The 21,398-nt window shown below is 41.5% G+C and overlaps 1 protein-coding gene across 2 annotated transcripts in view; it reads right to left on the minus strand.

Annotated features, from left to right (window-relative positions):
- Positions 1-21,398, minus strand: part of LOC146626401 (cytohesin-3-like) — a 32,727-nt gene that overhangs the window by 9,500 nt on the left and 1,829 nt on the right. The window contains exons 2-7 of one of the 2 annotated variants that reach the window (XM_085361280.1): positions 7,716-7,798; positions 7,265-7,329; positions 5,676-5,742; positions 5,337-5,455; positions 3,091-3,171; positions 2,881-2,993 (exon numbers count right to left, since the gene is read on the minus strand). In XM_085361280.1, coding sequence (XP_085217406.1) covers positions 2,881-2,993; positions 3,091-3,171; positions 5,337-5,455; positions 5,676-5,742; positions 7,265-7,329; positions 7,716-7,798 — 528 coding nt within the window. Of the gene's footprint in view, positions 1-2,880; positions 2,994-3,090; positions 3,172-5,336; positions 5,456-5,675; positions 5,743-7,264; positions 7,330-7,715; positions 8,237-21,398 lie in introns of those variants that run through there. The other variant, XM_085361279.1, reaches the window with a different exon arrangement.

A 21,398-nucleotide genomic window follows, 5' to 3' on the forward strand; every position in this document is an offset into this window, starting at 1 on the left:
CTGCCGCTAAAGACAACAACGAAGGGAGTTGACATCTATAACGCGGTGAAGGAGTTTTTCGCGAAGAAAAAGGTACCGTTGGAAAAGCTGGTATCAGTGACTACCGACGGGGCTCCTGCTATGATCGGCCGACATACGGGATTCATCGCTCACTGTAAAGGTGACACAGAGTTCCCAAACTTCATGCATTACCACTGCATCATTCACCAGCAGGCGTTATGCGCAAAGGTGATCGGCTTCGAGCACGTCATGACTCCCGTCGTGAAGATCATAAACAGCATCCGCTCCAGAGCTAAACAGCACAGAACATTCAAGGTGCTATTGGAGGAGCTGTCAGCTGAATATGGTGACCTGCTACTACATACGGAAATCCGATGGCTCAGCAGGGGACGGATTTTGCTTCGTTTTTTGTCACTTTTGGGTGAAATCAAGGAGTTCATGCAATCCAAAGGGGAAGACACATCTCTGCTGGAGGACACCGATTGGACACTTGACCTTGCGTTTTTAACAGACATTACTGGGAAACTGAACCATTTGAACTGTGAGCTGCAAGGCAAAGGTAAGACTGTTGCTGACATGATTAGTGCTTTAAATGGATTTAAAGCCCAGATGAACATTTTCTCTGTGCATTTACAGAGAAAAAAGGTGCTGCACTTTCCCTCTGTGCAGATGGTGCTGAAAGACAATGCTTCTGCATGTGAGACTTTTGACAAAGTTGCAGAAAAGTACACTCAAGTCATAAACCGACTTGGTCAAGAGTTTGAGAACAGGTTTTGTGACCTTGATCAGCTTGAGCCATGTGTCTCATTTGTCTCATTTCTCACAATGGACAACTGTACCCTCAAACACACAATAATAACATGGACTGAACCACCACTCACAACCACTAGCACTTTATATAGCCTCTGTAGAAATTATCCACACCCTCACTTACCTTAACTGCACTACTGTATAGCCCTGTGTAAACAATCATTCTGTACATACGATAATTTTTAACCCTACAACTGTTTACAACTTGCATAGTTCCCATTTCTGTATAGCTGTATATCTCAGATTCCTGTAAAGTTATTTATTTCATATTCTGTATAGTTTTTCATATTTATATCCTGTCCATATCCTGTACATAGCTTGTACTCACTACAGCCTTTACATACTTAGTTATAGAATATTCACAACATACTTCATACCGTGTACATTATAACATAATAGACCCATTTCTGTAATATACTTACATATCTATATTATTGCTAATATATATTGTAATATATCTATATCACTAAGCACTTCTGGATGGATGCAAACTGCATTTCGTTGCCCTGTACCTGTGCATGTGCAATGACAATAAAGTTGAATTCTATTCTATTCTATTTGTTTCCAATCCTTTCATGAATGTGGACACAACATGCATTGCTGAGCAACTAAGTTCAATGTTCAGCTTGGATGCTGGACAGGTGGAAATCGAAATTGTAACATTGCAAAATGACGTCCACCTCAAAGCCTATCTGGGTGCACCAAACTTTTGGTGCCTTGTTGACACAGAAAAGTACAGTGGTGTGTGCACAGCAGCTATGAAGGTTGCCAGCCTGTTTGGTTCAACCTATCTTTGTGAATCAGCCTTTTCTGACATGAACTTCATCAAGAACAAACACAGAACACGCCTCTCCGATGCACATCTGCAAGACTCACTCAGAGTTGCAGTGTCAAGTTATACCCCAGATTACAACACACTGGTGAACAGCATGCAATGCCAGGTTTCCCACTAACAGACAAAGAAAGCCATATTAGATGTTCTCAGTGGCAACATTACAGTGTCATGTCAAAGTTGAATTTAATTATTGAAAAACAAATGTGTTTGTTAAGTGTAACATGTGACAATTTGCTTTAAAATGCTGCCAATTTGGTGAAAAGTTCTGTAAAATTTGAAAGTTGATTTTTTGTATGTTACATACATACAAAAATAATGTATGTAACAGTGCATGATTTGTTAAAATTTGTTAGTGGTAAGTGAAAATGTTGTAGAAGTGATCACTTCAAAATGTAAATACTTGCAGAGATATATAGAAATAAAGCGTTGCATATTGATATTTATGTTTCCTACCTTGTTTCCTAATTGCATTCTTTATAATTATGGTGAAAAATAATTATAATAATAATGTCCGTACATAGATGAATATCATTAATTATTAATGATAACACATAATTAAGTTAAACTGAGGAAATTTGTTATTTGAGAAGTGTGTGTCAAACTGGTAGCCCTTCACATTAATCGGTACCCAAGAAGTAGCTCTCACTTTCAAAAAGGTTGGTGACCCCTGATGTAAATGATACAAAAACTTCATGTATCAAAAAAGAGGCTTTTAAGCATGTAGCTTAATCACCAAGCACTTTTACTTTTCAGCATTTGGATTGGCTCAAATGCTAAAATGGGACCACATACACCAGCCATGGTATAGCACACAAAAGGTTCCTGTGAAACCTTTTACATTATTTATTGACAGATGTAGCTGCTGGCTTTGTTTACCACAATACTATGTATCACTCAGGACAGGTTGAGCCTCCCTGAATAATGCATTGGTTTTTTACTCATAAGCTCCAATGTAACTTGCTTTAATCTGGTTAATCCTTGTTGAGCTTTAGTTACAGCAACTCTTATGGCTTAATGGTTGAAATGCATTAATAAAAACAGGCCATCACTCAGGCACATTAGATTAGATGATTTCTGTGTGTTGGATTTCACATTTTCCTTTCATTTACCGCTGGGGTAAAAAAAAAATGATGCCAAAAGAACAGTTTATTAATCTGAAAGATTTGATTTGAAAAGTCTTGAATACATGGGAATCACTGGTTTACACCACACCACACACATGTTGTGCCTCTGACCTGTCGACTGGAAAACTCCAGGGTTGCACTGACAGTACCGCGAAGCAAAGGCCTCCATCATACGGTCGATCTTCTGCGCCTCGCCGGGCAGGCGGAAACTCCACAGGAACTGCCTGCAATAATGAGGCGTAGGGTTCGCACAATGCAGTTAACTGTTGAAATTATTATCCCCCCCTCCTGCTCGATATTTGAGTTAATCGCTCCCCTGACCGTAGTGCTTGGACGAGGTTTAGGTCTGCAAATTCGTGCAGCTCCACAAAAGCCTGAAGCACCTTGATGTTGAAGTCGTCCCTGGAGAAAGCAATAAAACCCCAAAAAACAAAGAAGGTAAAAGTCAAGTTTACAGTATCATTCAACAGCTAATCATTTTCTTTGAAAATACAAAACGTTTAATGGCGATAAAAACCCTGAAAACTATGTAAACCTAGACAGCTTGGGGAAATCATATTAATCCATGAAGGCATTTCACAATCCGAACTCCTTTTTTCGTTGCATTCCCTTCATATTTGTGCCCCAGCTCATATCAGACGCTGTGAGGGTCTGGAAGCAATTGAAACAGCTGGATAATAGTGCGTTTCTCTCCACCGCAGAGGGGAGGATGGGGGTAAACGGTGCATTTGACTGATGAAAAACAGCTAAAAAGGACCAAACCCGTACAGGCTCCTCTTTGTCAGAGTTTTGTTTGGCCATTGGAGGGTTTTCAGAGGAAAAAGTCGGCAGCTGCTCTCAGACTGCGGTCACGGCTTCTCTGATCATATTTGTTGTACACCGGGCTCCACGATCCTGACCCCTGTGTAGTCTCTGTATTGTGTATATTGTTGAAACCAAACCAGGAATTTTAAAGACTTAGCTTTTTGTTTTTTGTGGAAAGAAATTGTAGAAGGGTTGAAAGTGCTGGCTTATAAGAAACCTACAACAAACACTCTTTGAATTACTCTCAGAATGACTTCTTCTTTTTTTTTCTTGCTTATTTGTAGTTCTCGGTCTCGTTTGTGATTACAGTGCACGCTCGGCTGTCATCTACAGCCAAATAAATGGACTCCTGTCCCGTGAGAGTTACATGCAAGGTTACATTTATCCGTGCCTCAGTGTGCAATAATAATAATAATAGTACTAATTCGTCTCCTAGTTGTTTTCCTTTTCCACCATCTCTGTCTCTATTTTCCTTCTCTTCCTCCCCCCCTCTGCTCAGCATGTAATGATAGGTTCCTGGTCCTTGCATAAGCTTAATTAGTGATAATTACTGAGTGCAAACCCCCATCCTGTGCTTAGTGTGATTTCCAGTGGGTAGATGGCCGCTTTGATGATCCTCCATGAATAAAGCCTATTAGTAATAGAAGGAGTCTTCAGAGCCCCCCCCCAACCCCCCCTGTCTTTCAGCGTGTGTTTCATTGATTTACTATTGTCAGACTACATCTGTCTGCTGATGCACAAGCAGCACCTTTACTCGTGTAAGCCAATGCAGCGCGTTGGTGATGCAATTTCCTGCATGGACTAAAGGGCAAAGGGTCAGGCGGTGGAGCAGATAGTCTATTTGAAGCTATTTTAAAATGCTCTGTCACCAATTAAACATTCTGCGCTCACAGAAAATAAAAAGAATCCATTTATAAGCTTGAACACTGGCAATAAAAGAGGCTACTTTTAATTAAGCTTGTTCAAATGGCAGTTTAAACAAAGCACCAAATCCAGCTGGGACAGCATCAGAGGAATGCAGCCAGTCCAAATAGCTGAGGATTTATTCACCACCTGCAGATACACCATCACCTGACAGAGTCTGCGCTCGGTGCTATGTGATTTCCTGTATTTTATATTGGCTCCTTGGGGGCATATGCTTGTTGTTAGGTCTTGGTTGCAGGCAGCTGAGCATTGCTGAGCATAGAAATGTTTGAGATTCAGATTTTTCTTGCGATATTTGCATTTTAGATTTTATATCAATGACAGAATAAAACTCTTTAATGCCTTTTTTCTACAGACTGTATATAAAAAATGGAGGTAACCCCCCCAAATCCCTGGCTCAGTAATAAATAACAGGGTTTATTAGTGGACAGTTTTCTTTGTTGTTCGTTTTCTATCAGCTTCCATGTCTTGGTGTGGACTTCCTGTGTTTCTATACGGTTAAAATAGCACCATCCATCTCACTAGTCTTTCAGCTATCTGAGACAGCTACTGCGTTACAGCATTGTCACAACTTGTCTCTTTCTTTATTATCCTGCAGTCTGACCTGAGATATAAAAAGCTGGATGATGGTTTTATTACCAGCTATAAGTCCCACTGGGCGGACTTATAGACCAACACGCCTACGCTGCCTCCAAGATTTATGTTAGAAAGGGGTCAATCATGTTCCCCCTCTTTAATCAGTAAATCCAGTCCATAATTTCCTTCTTTAATCACAGAGGGGGTGTAAATCTCCTGTAAGGAGGACTTTCTCTCTAGGCCTGATAGACGCTTTGTCTTACCGCTCGCCTAAGTAGTCCCCGATGACGGTCTTGTTGAGGCCCTCGCCTTTGTAGAGGAACTGAGCGATGTCTTCTGGAGTGTGCTGGAGAAGGTCGTTCTCCAGCAGGAACTGTATTCCCTGGAGAGGAAGAGGAGGAGGAGAAAGCAGGATGACTGCTCATCTCAAATCATGGTGGGATGATAGATCATGACAAGATTTCACAGCTGTGAAGAGATTGCGTTTCAGTCCGGCACACTCGCTTCAAGGCTACTGACACTTTAAAGGCTGTGGTGGGTTTTGCTAAGAGCTTCAGAGCTTTGACAAAACTGCAAACCGCAGAAATAACACAGCGGAGTACCTTTTTAGGATCCATGTTGAATTTCTTCCTGCCCATAGCGATCTGTTTGTTTCTCTGGGAAGTTTTACTGGAACACAAAAATAAATATAGAGACTTTATTTATTTACTAAAAAGAACTCCAAACATGAATGATTTTCACCATCTAGCATGACAATAAACTCACGGTATCAACACTCTGATATGTTTTCTTACACGTGTAGGGCTACACATGGTCTCCTTGATCCACCCTGAGTCAGTGGCTTTGTTTCCTAAACCAAACACTGAGTGATGGCAAAGCTGGTCCCAGACAATAAATGAGCTGCCTCCTAACGTCGACTTTTCACTCACTTCATGTGGAAACAGCGCAGTGACCTCTGTGCTGCTAACATTCCTTTTTTAAAAACATAGTAAAGGGGCAGCGTCACATCTTGAGAGTGCTCAGGAACAACAACCAAAAGCTGCTGGTGACCTTTTAACACTCCTCCACAGAGAGCGTGCTGACACTCTGTATCACGGTAAGGTCCAGGAGCTGCACCGACGCACAGAGGAGACGGCTTCGACACAGCTCAGAAGGCTGCTCTCCGCCCTCCCTGCAGGGCTTACTCACCTCCAGCTTTTAAAGGACCCCCTCACATCCTGGCTCTCACCTGTTCAACACCGTTGCCCCTCTGCAGGTGCTACAGGGCACACAGACTCGGAAAGAGCATCTTCATAAGTGCCATAATCACCTGGCCACTACCACCAACATCCCCCCCCTCTCCTTCATTCTGCGATAATTTCCTTCCTTTACAATATCACAGCTAAGTGCAATGAGCAATATTAGAATATTGTCTATTATTGCTTAAATCATTGTGCAGTTCTTAAATATTTGCATGTTCATGTTACTCCATAGGATGACCGCTTGTTGTTAGCACATTGACTTCCTCACCATATTTTAAACACATCTTATTTATTTATTAGTTTTAATGTGAAGTACTTTCTTTATGTCTACTGTGTAAATGACTGTACGCTTGTTTCATCATACATTTAATGACAATAAAAACTTTTTAATTCCCATTCTAATATACAATAGGTATGATAATTCATACAGCCAGGTGTAGTTATGTATGTAGTTATGTCACATAATGCTGGTCTGTCATCAAAACTTGCATGCAAATCCTAAACGCAACTCAGACAGAGGCAATGAGCCACAGTCACAGAGATAGCTTCTATGAGGCAAAATCTAATCAAATGTTGCTGCTATTTATTGCTGTAGACCATCATCTGTCATGGAACAAAATCAATATTGTATATGTTTGTGTTATTTTAAGGGTGTTTCTGTCAACGCTATAGAAGATTTGTTGTTTTTTTAAAATGTAACCCAGAAAAGGGTTTGGTATTTATCTCCACAGATCGCTGCCATAGTGAGAAGGGCTCGATGAAAGCCTCATAACAAATAGGGAGTAACTTTGAGACACACTGCTGCCATTAAATCCACACTAAAAACAATTAACCTGTTTCCACACTTAGACATGCCTTTCCACATGAAACAAGATAATAAGGTAAAAAAAAAAAAAAAAGACTATAGCAATATCTCTGTTTAACAAAGCATCTCCACTATTTTGACTTACCTTTCTCCGACGCATGTCAGTTGTTCGATCTCCGTCATCACCTCTGCTATCTCAAACTTCAACCTCTGTGAGAAACACAGAGAAAATACAAACCCCAGTTGGTTTTCTTTATGCTTAAGCAGGACAAAGCAAAGGGATGAGACGGGACTAAGAAAGAAGTGTACGCAGTGGAAAACTAACTTTTTTCTTATGAGGAAACTGCGTGTGCAAAGATAGGCCCATTTGCATTACATACAGCATGCAAATGCCCACAGTGCCGCAGCAGCGTATAGACAACGGAAAAAGACTGGGAATACAGGTGAGCAATTACAACAAATACATTCAGCACTGTCCTTAATTTGGCAATAAAATGATTTTCAATCAATATACAACGGTTGTAGTTAATGAACTTAGCTGCTGAGATGAAGCTAAGTCTATCCAGTTAATATACTGTATATATTCAAGCACACACCTCTATGTCATCGAGCAGCTCTCTCTTCCTCCGCCTGATGTTCGACAGTTCATCCCTCTCCTCCACGGACAGATCCTCGGGGACTGAAAAGCATGATGGAGAAAACACAGAAGACATTACCTTAAAAGAAAACAAGTCAACTAAAAGGAGCAAAACAGGACTGCTAAATCAAATCTAGCAGTTCACTGCAAAGATGTAAAAGCAGTTTTAAGGCTTATTCTCCTAACACAGTAAAGTGGGACCTTGAACAGCTGGAACAGCAGATATCAAGAGCCTGCATGTTAATTTATAAAGACAAAAAGAGAAGGCAAAGGGTCTTAATTATTCCACTTGAAAGTGTTTAGCCCCTTCCCTCCTTCCTTCTCCATTTGGCTCGGGGGGAAAATTCTATTAATAAAACCAATCCAGATTATGTTTCTTTCATGTGAATTTGGTAATTTAACACAGCCCATGACCCCAACCCCCTCCAGCTGTGTGTGTTTTACCACTCTGAGCAAGAAAAAAAAACCAAAACATGCAAGAGAAAAAGATGATTTGCTTTCTTTTCCAATGTTTCACTCTTGTTTTTCCCTCTAACTTCATCCCTCTTCCATCCAACGCACGCTTTACTTCTCAATTTTCTACATCTTCCCGAGCACAGTGAGTCTGTGAAATCCTGCTTCATTAAGCCAACCAAAAAGCAGAAAGCGTAAATCTCTCAACAGGAAAGTGGCACATCTAAAAATCATGCGCAGCTTCACATGTTGCTAAAGGGAAAAGAAACAACCCACCCCCCCAAAAACCAAGAAAAACCCACCACTTGTTATTTCCCCCTCACAGTCGGGATTCTGCGCCAATTAAAAATAAAACAGGGTCACTGGGCTCAAGAGGAAGTACTCAAGCCCCTTTTAATTTGACAGCTTGCCGAAGAATTGCATTCAGGGCGGCCAAGTATTGTTGTCGATGGTATTCGCATTTAGCAGTGACGCAAAAGGTACTTTCTAACCCAGTTATGTAATTCTGAAGCAGCGTGATGAGGGTCAGGTAAAGATGGGGAGGGGTATTTTCTCCCCGGGGCCATGATTTTAATAGACAGCAGATGGGAACATGAAAGCACAACGAAAATAAAGATGTTAATTAATTAGTGTTGCTCACCTTCGGCTACCTCACATCACTTACACTACTTGCAATTCTATTGTGACCATGAATGAATGTGGCTTTGAAGACAATTACTTGGGAAACTCCTAAGTTTCCCAGTTTCAAGGCTCTTTCACATGACTTTTTAATGTTTTATTTAAGTGTTTTTGAACAATTTCGCCTGCATACATCAAAGTCTGTTTGTGAATTTTACTGGTTAAAAGTTCAAGAAGGATTGGAGGCATCTAATTAGTTGGAAGGATGTGCTCCCTGTGTCCTCTGCTTTATGAAATCTCAATCTATGCCTATATAAGCACAGTCGAGTTGTTTCTAAGCGTTATCTTATGCTAAACTATAGCTTCGTATTTAATGGACAGATATGAATATGGTATAAAATTTTTCCACGTTTATTGGGGGTGATACCAGTGCCAAAACCAGGAAAAAAAAATCAGACATCAACAGAATACAATCTGGGTGGCCTTCCTGTCAGCTAAAAATGGGAAAAATGAAGCTTCAATTCACAAAATTGAACAACAGAAAACTGGAATCTGACCTGAAGAAGTTTAGGCTTGCTGGCGGTGGTGTGATGGTGTGGGGGGGATCATTTACTGCCTCCTCGTACCAAAATGAGTATTGTTTAAATGCCACATCGTCAACACTGTTGATGGTGTCCATTCCTTTATGGCCACAGTGGGCCACCATGCGCCCTGTCACAAAGCTCAAATCATCTTAAACTGGTTTCTTGAACATGACGATGAGTTCACGGTACTCAAATGGTCTCCACAGTCACCAGATCTCAATCCAAAAGAGGACTGTGGGATGTGATGGAAACCTAAACACTTTCTATCATTAAGTTTTGTTAAAAACGAAGTATTATTAGCAAATACTGGATATTGTATCGTAAGTGTTAATGCCAATATATATCAAATATGTTAAGACAAAGACTAAAGCATCAGTTGAATGTGTTTTTCTTAGAAAACTAAATGGTAATCATGGTGAATGCTAACAGCTAAACAGGCGGATAAAACATTTCCTGGCACCAGCTTTCTCAGGCTAAACAATCAAATCGTATTCCGGCATCTGACACCGTTTGTACCAGATGACTAATTATTAAAACAGGAAATAATCTATAAAGCAAAAAATTAAAAAGGTTTTCCCAATCACTGGGCTTCTTTTATGCCTTTTGAATAATTGTCCCAGAGGATGATTTTATGCAGGAGGCATACAGCTCCATGTTTTCCATTAGCCTATGGCTGTGCATTAGCTAATAGAGATATCCCACGGCTGCAACAACAACGTGCATGATTACAATCTTGATTCATTACAAATTGAATGAGAAGAGGATGCTCCCTTTAATGAAAGCCAAGCACCATTAGTGGCATAGCGTTATCACGATCCTTCGATCGAGGCTAGTCTTGCTGGGTCTACAAGCTTTTCAAACCACATGATAACAGAGAAAGCCATAAAGTCCCTGCTATTAGTGCTTCTGGTCTACTGGATGCTCTTGCTTAGCAGTGTATGACCTTTCTTCAGAGGTGGTCCACCAATTAGATTATTAACACACCCGCCCCGTGACCTTCTATGACTTACTCAGGAAATGACTTTAGTGTCTTTAGCAAACTGGTCGCTACCAAGCCAAACGCAGCCATGCTTGAATGATAATCTACTAAAATCAATTACGGAGTGAGTCACTGCCTCTAAGTAAACAGCAGATCTTGAGAGGGTCAAATCATACAAAAGTTAATGGCACGCTGGCTTCAATTTGTGTCTAAGAAAACAAAAAAAAGCTAGACACACTTTAACTTCGTGACCTCTAGAAGAAATCCCCAACAGGCGACATTAGAAATACACGGCATCGAGTGAGAGATTCCAAAGGTTAACACTCCAACATGTGTGCGGCAAAACAAAAGGGTTCCAGCAATTTCCTGCCTTAAAAAACAAAATCTCCCCAAAATCTACTTTTAAGTGTAAATCTCCTGCTGCTCTTCACACCCAAAAGCAACAACAGTCCCACAAACACCCACTAAAACCATGCAGGAAATCGTCTGCAAACCATCGATGTGTGTATGTATATGTATACGTACATACACATATATATATATTATATTCAAGTTATTTTTTGGAGTCGACAGAAGAAAGGGGAAAAAAATTCCCAGGCTTTGAGAAATGAGTCTCTAAATCCTGTGTTCAGACCATTCGTGCAGGAAAAGCAGCGAGGTACTTGCAGCACATGGAGCTCACTTGAACCTGGCTGTGGTCCCAGTTGTCACTGACTCGTGTGACTGAGAGGGGATTTGTCTAGATTCACTGCCTTTAAACTGACTTTAAACGCTATAATGTATTTTAAAGTGGATGAGCTTTGAGAAAAAAAGGCATCCTTTTTATCCCAGTTGGCTCTGAAGCTCTATGTGTCACATGAGAGGAAGGAGGAAAGACCAGGAAGGAAACTTCCTTTGGATCCAGACCCTAATCCGTGCTCTGCTGCCCTCAATCCCTCAAACGGTGGACAAAGGCATGCTTTATATTATATTATAGCCCAGATCATACATACCAGTGGACATGTAGATGAAAATACATATGATTACATGCACACCAAAGCCAGCTGGCACTAATCCTACACACACTCTTTACAAGCCCTGTACACTCATATGTGTGATATATGGCAGCATATACACAGATGTTCCCAGCTGCTAGCCGCTGCCTGGCTCAGTGATGCTGGATAAAGTAACGTGATAGTTTGCGCTGCAGCAGATCACCATGTGGTACATAACGGTCCTGGCCTATCGTGTCAGAAGAGACGTTCCTGGGTGGCTAACATGGCCTCTAGTTTTAACTACCTCTGGGGGTCACCATCAAAATCTGGGGCTTGAGCGGCTGAAGAGCCTTTACACTGATTGCTCTGTTAATCTGCTGTTTTGGGGGCTGGGGACCTCCTGCTGTGAGTGCATTTATGTGTGGTTGCATAGGAGGTGGTCTGCACATGATGTCCTTGTTATATTGCACATCTGTTCGGCATCAGCACTATGTCAATATTTGATGTGATGCTTCCACAGCCTTATGCCGGTGGCTAAAGTAACTATGATCGGATGATTTGATTGGCCAGAGAAGGCATTTTTGTTGGAGCTGAGAGGATGAGTGCAGTTCAAACAGCATCAGTTTCACACACTGGAACTCTCCAGTCCTGGATGCTCCAGGTTATAGACAGATTAATGTTTTTCCGAGCTCATAAAGTCAAGTTCTCACTGAGAAGTATGGCTACACCCAGTACACTACACGTACCCAGACACTGTACTCATGATAGTGACAAAGTTTGATGTGGAAAGTTGTACCCGTCTGACCCTGCACAGTCACTGTCTTTGCTGCAAGATAAAAAGGATCTTTGCTCACAGCAAATGAAAAATAATATTTCTATTGATGCATTAAAAGCCCACATTATGGCTGCGGCGTGAAACAGTGACATCACTAAGTCCAATCATCATTTGCATCTGCGCCGAGGGTACAGGTACTTGCTGCAGTATTCTTCTCTGAGCGATAGGCGTATCAGCGCTAGCCTTGGAGTAGAAGAAGTTGGTGTGCACCGATGACTGTAGAAATTGGTGTCGACACATTGAAGATTATGTTTGATAAATGGCTAAACAGCCTGTAAATTATTACAAAACTAAACAACCAGCACAACTGTTATCAAATGTTACACAAAACAGAATAAGCGCTACACAGAACAGTAAAAAAAAAAAAAAATTAGTCTCCACCAGCATCGTCGCTTTTATACATGTAAAATTCAAGCCTTACACGGTCAAACCTCATTTGGATGCGGTTCCAGTTTCAGCCGGCAAAGATGGACAACACTGATATGACAACACATTTTGAAAAACGACATGTATGTGGCTGATCATTTCCTTTGCTTCCTGTGGGTGTCAGCTGACAGACAAGCAGCAGAATACAACGCTTTATCTGATATGTGCATGCTCGCCTCCAATATTGTGATAGATATCTAGCCAGGGAGCAATTTTGAAATCCGAATTTGGTGCCTATTATTTTGCACGCATCACTGAACAAGAGCAAACTTCTGATATCTCGAGTGATGCAGACTACATGCAGGCAGCGGCAGAGAACTGGAGCTGGATGATGGGCACAGACTTCTGTTAAACAGGAGCTCTGCGCTGGCTTTCAGCCCGCTCTGAGATCTGGGATGTTCCTGTGATGGTTGTGTCGCTGTCTGCAAAAACACCGAGTCTGGTGGACCACCCTGATCATGTTCACAATGAGACCAGAACAACACTTTACAAGCCACCCACAACGTCAAGGTAATTGCTCTCTCTTGGTATTGACTCCCAAGTTCACTATAGTTATTATACACGGATCACCTCAAAATATCCAGATGGCCACCTGGCAGATCAAATACTTTCCATTTAAAACAAAAACAAAATTTCAGTTCTTATCCAAGTCTAGTTGAACACAGACGTGAAAATATATACTTGATCGAGAAAACGGTGCAGGAAATGAAAGGAGAAAGTGCCCGGATATTTTATTAAACTTCAAAAGTTTTCTCCAAAGAGGGAATGATTCATTTCCATGGATTTAGGAGAGTCTGATGTTAAGCCTCACTAATATAGGATTTTAAAAGTCGATACAGATATCGATGCCAATACTGACATTACGCAGGTTATTTAAAAATCTGATATTCCAACATATTGGCTGATTTTCAGACATACAAAACATTAAAAGATACCCTTCCTCATTTATGCTCTCCACCGACGCTGCTCGGATCAGCTGGTGGTTGTATTTGTCGACTTTGCAGAGCGCCCTCTTTTGGACAAGCTGTGCAACATCGAGCTCGACATGGTTGAAGGGTGTTTCTCCAGTCTCGTTTTTACTTTTTGAACTTTTCATCTGTTGGATGTTATAAATGCAGATACTGATATATCAGGAAATAGCTAATATCAGCCAATAATAGGTTCAATGGCAGAAGTGCAAATCATAGAGGTACACCTCTATGAACTACCTAACCAGCAGTATGTATTTAAAGGGACATTTCACCCCAAGAAAAACGACATTTCTATATTTTCCCTCTGGCCTGTGCAGTCATTTATGCATCTTGATTGTAGAATAAATGAACAGAACTGTAGAAATGTTTGCCTTCTCTTAAACACACGCATAAAAAGCGCAGTAAACAAACCTTACAGTGGGTATTTTAATGCACAATGTTTTTCTTTGTATAAAAGTGCAACCACAAAGCATCTTAAGGCAACTGCTGTTGTGATTTGGCAGCATATAAATAAAACTGAACTGAAGCAGCAGTGATATCGCTGTGCAGACGGACTCATGCAAAGGCTAGGGTTTGTATCAAGATGTTCAAAGATTAGGGGCGTAACAATTTTGTAACTGATACAAAACCGCGATATAAACCTCCGCGATATCATATCGCAATTGCATCTTCCCATAACGTGACAGCCATGCTGTTAATGGGTGATTAGAGAACACAGCTTTGGAGTCTGCAAGAAAACTAACACTCACAGATCATTCAGATAACGTACTAACTGCTAATGTATCATAATAATAGACAGTTTTTAATCCACTCACAATCGAGTGATCAGCCCTGTGGTAAAAAAGATTTTCTTCAGTTATTCTTGTAATTCACCCCCTCTGAAAGAAAAACCAAGAATGGATTGTTTGCTGGTTTTAGAGAATTCTTATGCACAAAGCAAACATTTATGACCTTTCCCCTCAGCTGTGCTGTATTTTTAGTAAGCACTATAACAATACATGTCAGTTGTAGTACATAACAGAGGAAAAAACAGAGGAAAAACACATGCAGTTCATTCTTGGGATGAAATGTTCCTTTAATATATGTTCCTTTAATATATGGCCTGACATAAGTGCCGACAGTGAGACTGACCTAAGATATGTAGTAGTGGTTGAAAAGTAACCCACGTATTTGTGCTGAGGTGAGAAAGGGTTTGGCGTCCTCCATTTCTATCCAGCCAGAAGCCAAGAAAAACATGCAAGTCTCACAGCCACCCCCACTACTCCCTCCCTCCTTTCAGGCCTGTATGATCGGCTGGACCCAGTTTTCTTCATTCTCCTAAACTGGACGCAGCGTTCCCCTTCAGCTGAAATTACTCAGACACTGTAGGCCCAGATCTCTGCTGCTGTCTCTCTGTGTTGGTCCCCACAGTGAAACACACTCATTTAATTTGCCGAGCCTTTTGTCTCCCATCTGCTCTCTGTCTCGCACTTAAAGAGATTCCTCCTTTCAAAGCTCGGAGCAATAATTCCAAGCAAAGCGTCCCCCTATTTACAACAGCAAAAACATTGCCTCACTGACAAACAGTTGCAATGTCTTGTTTCTCTTTTTCTCTCTCTCTCTCTCTCTCTCACACACACACACACACACACACACACACACACACACACACACACACACACACACACACACACACCTACTACCATGGAGATGGGAACATGTTGCAAAGCCTCCACAGTCTCTCTTCTAATCAGGTCCATATGTAGCCGTCTCTCCCGACACTTAAATAATGCAGTTTGTTACGAGCCCCGACTCAATCCTTGCGCATCACCCGCCAGCGCTGTCTTTGTGTGTTTGTCTACTTACATGTGGTGTAATGCAACTGTATGTTTAATCTTCTAATGTTGCACCACAAAACCCATAATCTTGGCAGTCAAAATGAATTTCTGTTCTTTCCAAATCTCCCCTTAAGCCTTTAAATAACACAGCCTGCCTACTGGGTCAACCAGCGAGATTTTAAGAGTTCATTTTAGCACTTTTTTTTTGGCAATTGCTTGTGATGACACAAAATAGACGCATTTGCCTAAACCACTGCAGACAGTCATTTCAGACTACTCGGGTGCTGTATGGCGTTTGGAAGGGTGAATTATATGGAGCTCTATGCTCTATGGATTTTTCTTTATTTTTTTAATTACATTTGGATAAATGTTAAGCTAATTTAAACTCACCCTCTTCTGGCTTTTAGCTTTAAGCAGCATTAATATTAGTCTTCTCACATAACACTTGGTAAGAAAGCGAATGAGTGCTTTTCAAAATCCCCAGCTATTCAGATGACTGGCATTTCTTTTTTTATGTAACACAATAATCTGCAGATTTTACACTTTTTATATACAGTATTGCTCAACTACATGTTGGATACGGGAAATCTAATTGTCACCAAAATATATTACTGGATGTTGCTGCGGGGTTATGTTTATCTTCATTCAGTCCAAAACAGAAGTTATTTTGTTTTTTATCACAGAAAAATATGCAAAGCTGAAACAAATGGTTTCGGCTTAGTTGGACTATACTTAGCACCTGACAACACAACTGCAAGTCATCAACTTTGGGAACTTCTTGTTCTTGTTGTTTCTATTTTGTCCCGTTTGTTCTTTGTGGTCTCTCTGTGCTCCTCTTTTTTTTGTCTTCTCTTTCCCCTCAAGAGCCCATCTTTTCAGGAAGTCTCATCTTTTCAAGCAGTCGTGACATCTCCCTCTGAGCTTCTGCTCTGATGAAACCAACATGATCTGGCTGTATCGCCCATGTGATGTTACAAAAGACAGAAAGCCCCCCCAGAAAAAAAACAAAACAACAGGCATATGACCAGCTGAAACAATCAAAGCGTGGCTTGCACCAGTGGATGTGACATCATGTTTGGTGTTTTCAACCACTGGTTAGGGCCACAATGGCAGCTACACTAAGGCTTTCACTGGGGTCGTCGAGGAGATTTCTTCATGTTAAAAACAAAAACAAAAACCACTGTCTGCTCTTAAGTATGATTTATGTTTAACTGCAAGGACTCTGTAATCATGAACACTTGTCAAACCCTCTGCCTTAACTTATGGTAATGTACCTACACGCACGCTCAATCATCCAAGTAAGTAAATCCCCAAAAGTTGATTCTGTTCATCTGGCCGCTGCGTTTTCAGTGGGAGAAACGTTCCGTTACCAATCCAAGTGACTTCTTCAGTCTCAGAAGACCCACCTCATCAGGCCAGGACTCCTCAGTCTATTTACACCTACAGACCAGTGGACACTCTTTCAAGGATGAGGATGTACACACACTGGATGGGGAGGAGCGGGGTTTGAGCGTGGAGTCAAGGAGGCCATTTACATGGAAAGGGAAAGCATCTCTGAATCGTGGAGGGGGCCTAAGGGTACATGCTGTGATTGCATGCCATTCCCCAGTGAATGGTACTCATGGCCATTGATCAGTGGTTGTTGATCAATGAGCTCTGATCAGTGGTTGTTGATCAATGGTCATGAGAATTTGCATGTTAATGATCAAGGAACTGACCTCCCAGCCCATTGTTTCTTCAGTGGTGCTAGTTTAAGTCATTATGCAAATGTACTGCTTATAAGATTGGGGAAACCTGCAGTCAGCTGAGTCTGAAGAAGTCACTTGGATGAGTGACGAAACGTTTCTCCCACTGAAAACGCTACGTCCAGATCAACAGAATCAACTTTTGGGGATTTATCTACACGTTGCATCGACTGCAATGACTGATTGCATTTTCAGCTACTTCGGCTTTTCCTCTTTTTTTGAGTCGACTGGAAGAAAACACACCAACTTGAAGAGAGAAACTCCACCATCAATGAGTATTTTGGCAGCAAACATGCAAAGCAATGCAGGTACACCAGCACAAGTATTAAAACTGGTAGCCCTGTTGGCCTATTCTGCATGCTGCGTTAGACATAGATTGAGTGCAGTAGTATAAAATCATTCACTCTGTAATATTGTGCTTTTACAGCAGTTCAGACCACAGCTATCATCAGACAGCAATGTTATGTCTAATGTGACATGCTAAGTATTGACTGCATCTTGCAGAGCTTGTGGCAAAATCTTTGCACAGACCGACACATAAACCCAGGTTAAAGTACTCTAAACCATCTTTGGGGTAGGTCCGTCTAGAGTAGGTGTCTCCCAGACCACATTTTCAACCATAATGCCACAGAGAGAGAGACAGACAGACTCACAAAGCAAAAACAACACTATTCATGCTGTCGCCACTAGTAAACATGTATCCACCCATTCAGCACCAGCACCATTTACTTTCAGCCGCCCAGGGTGATGGATACCTACAGAGCAGCCACAGCTCGCCTCAAGTACCCGTTTGATGTCCTCCCACTCACTCGCCCTACAGCCACAACAAAGACCATACCCCAATCACACCAACTTCCCCTTCTTACCAACTAATCTCCCTCAGAGCTTAAGTTCTGCGTAGACTCAAAAGCCATCTTATCTTGAGTTTCACGCCTGCCGGGGTGAATATGATATGAAATAATTGCATCCAGTCTGATGTCCATTGAGAGTTGATTGCACAGAAACGCAAAGAAGAAAGGCATTTTTATTTTTTTTTACTCAAGCTCTTTCACTGCAAGAGAAGACTGATCAGAAAGCCTGGATGTGCTTTTAGGAGACACAGTAACTGCCATTGTGGTGTGTACCATTAACAGGTCTTTACATTCAGATATGAGATGTTATTTCAGAACACACTCACAGTCCAAAGACAGCAGGAGAATGGAAGGAAAGGCCTTTCACATTTAACTTTTCCCACGGTCAGATAGAGAGAAGAGTGCTGATTGACTCACTCGGGTTATCGTGACAGTTAAACAGGAAACATGGACAGAAAAGACTGACGGGGCTCAACAAAGACAAACAGTTTTGCACATTTTGGGCGTCTGCACCAATTTTGCCACAAAGAGCTTCATTCAGGCTTTAAAGGTGTTGGAAATTTCTATTCACTTCAGCATTTTAATACTCCCAAGTCTGCACAAAAAGCTCAGCTCGCAATAATCCTTGACTGAAGCATCACAGAGCTCCTACGAAGGAAAGGAAATACTAAAAAAAATAGTTTTTTAAAATCCAAGAGTAAAAATCCATGGCCTCAATCCAGCCATTCAGCAAACTGCTTCCTAGCCAGCTCCTGCGTCTGTGTTCTTTCCACTTCTCCATTCAGCTATACAATGATTCTAAAAATAGACACATGAGTAATAAAAACATTTTGAAGCCTGTTGCTGATTTCATCCAATCTGAAGCCAGGCCCTGTCTGCTCTGTGGCATGCAAGCTGAGCAGAGAAGCGCCAACTCTGATTAGCGAGTGCAGTAAACATGCACTAATGAATCCCATGCTGCAGCTGAGTACCACAAACAATGCACAGTGGCACCGTTTATAGTTTCGTTCAGCGTGGGGATAACTGTAGTTAAGAAATATAGGTTCTACTTGCAGGATGGGACAACTCCACACACTGCACAGTAGTAGGTGCTTTACAAGTTCTTGATTCTGTCTGCGAATTTCAATAACCCCGCCCCCCCAGATCACACACTTTGAGGCAGAGCAACAAGTTGCAAACACAAGCATGACTTTTCCCCTTGCAATGAGTTGCTTACTGTATGGTTGTTGACATGGATTGAAATCTAGCCGCTATAACATGCTAAACAGTGGGAAAAAATGGAGGGTTGCAGGACTGGAGCTACGATCTAAGTCTCTTAACCATCCAACAGAAATGCAGCATGCAATGAGGAGCAGATCACACTGGCACCACTGTGAAGTAACACAAAACAAAACTCATTCACACCTGCCAAAGGAAATGTTTGGGATTCCATAAACGAATGTGCCCATTATGGACTCTTATGTACGATGTGTCCTCCAGCTGTTATAGTGATAGCACCACGGAGGCCGCAGCATGGAAGGAAAGCTTAACAATGTGAAATAACTGTGAGGCCATTGGACAGCCTACATCTGTTTGTTTTTATTTTTGTACTGAATGTATAAGATTCCTTAAACGTGACAATCGGCATGTGTTTAAGAGATGAATGGTAAATCCTTTTCCCTCTGTTTTGGTCTCCACCTGCTCATGAAAATAAATAACTAAATGCTCCACTGTGTTTAGTGGTTTAGTGTTTATGTGGTCGCTTACTGCAGGGACGCCAGCACGCAGTCGTTTTAGCGGCTTTTGTTTAGCTAGACGGCCGCAAGTTGCGACTAGAGAGTGAACAACACCAAGCATAGTGAAAACCTTTCAACGAGTCGTGGGCGGCAACTGGATTTAAACACAAAAAATTAAAGTCTTTTCACATCATAGGCTGATTTTATTTGCAGACTGTCAACACGGTGCGATCAGTTAGTCACGCCCAAAGCATATTCTTAATGGGTCATTTAGCTAAAGAGAGCTGCAGAGGCGGGTGGTAATTTTTTCCCTGATTGGTTCATGATTACAAGCAAAGCCAGCTAACAGTATACATCATCGCCTGATCACCTGATAATCAGTGTCAGCAGAAAGCATTGATTATACCGATTTGGTGCACACCTGTAATCTACCAAAAAAAAAAAAGGCCTCTCATATCAGAAACCTCAGTATAGCCTTGTCATTTTGGGCCCAGCTGCATGTTCCCATACACTGTTTAGAGTTACAGAGGAGGAGGGTTGAGGGAGCATTAGCTCTTTGTGTACTGTTGCTTAATCCTATAAAATATGATGTCATCTGTTGGGCCTCTGTTGTTCTCAGATTGGCTCAACGGTGCAGAACAAATGATGCCCTTAACTTTGAACATATGTTGTGCAGTTTGCGTGCAGGCTGGACGTGCAGGCGTGGGAACACGGTCCCATAATGTGCACATATGTTAGAATGCAAGATAAGAGAGCTACAAAGCACAGTTTGCAACAAGGCAGATCATCATGCATTGAGCTAAAGGTCTGCAAAATCACCACGGCACTGACATCACAAAGTTTTTTCAGTGATCTGACATAAAAATGTAGCAGAACACACCTCTGAGTCTTTGACATTACTGACTTTGTGCAGCTGCCCGTTAAGTGACTGGCAGACAGATTCAGGCGCCAAATGCCTTTCGCTTAGCATCAGCGTATCAAGGTGCGCATGCGAACAATTTTTAAGCGATGGGAGGCAGCGAGAGTGTGAGTAAGTGCTCCAGAGCTCTCAATTAGTTTAACATGTATGGAAAGTTATTTGAAAAATCCGCTACGCACACCGCTGCGTGTAATCTCAACAAGCTCGTGTCCTATATTTCAGATTTAATCACACGTGCCTCTGTGCTCTTGAGCTCTCTCTTCTTGTCACATGATTTTTTTTTCGGGGGTGGGGGGGAGAGAAATTGGTATCGCTATGATTGACCTCATATGAGGAGATGGCTTGTAGTGCGCATGATTTTAAGGGAAAATGGAACAACCACACTAACTCCTCATGGGTTAGAGTCCAAATAGGATGACTGTAAAATAATATTCATGTCTGCAAGCCTCTGAAATAACACATTTAAAACTCTTCTCCTAAAACACACGTGAAAAGAGAGATCTTTGTTCATAGCTGGCTGTTTTTCCTTCTGGTAAAGCTAAAATATGAATATTTCTTGCCCTTTGGATCATGAATCAGCACAGTTACCTTTGTGGCACATTAGATCTTCTTGTTGATAACTAGCCCTAGAGTGAGAGCGTGGAGTGAGAAATCAATACGCCTGATTTTGGCAGCAAATATACAAACATTAATATTCACACAAATCCTCCAAAATATAGTCCCTTATTTGTCTATTATATAAATATTCCTACACT

The sequence above is a fragment of the Diplotaxodon limnothrissa genome, linkage group LG8 (assembly GCF_057381915.1).
Source record: "Diplotaxodon limnothrissa isolate DT_005_m linkage group LG8, D_limnothrissa_male_GT1.1, whole genome shotgun sequence".
Lineage (NCBI taxonomy): Eukaryota > Metazoa > Chordata > Actinopteri > Cichliformes > Cichlidae > Diplotaxodon > Diplotaxodon limnothrissa.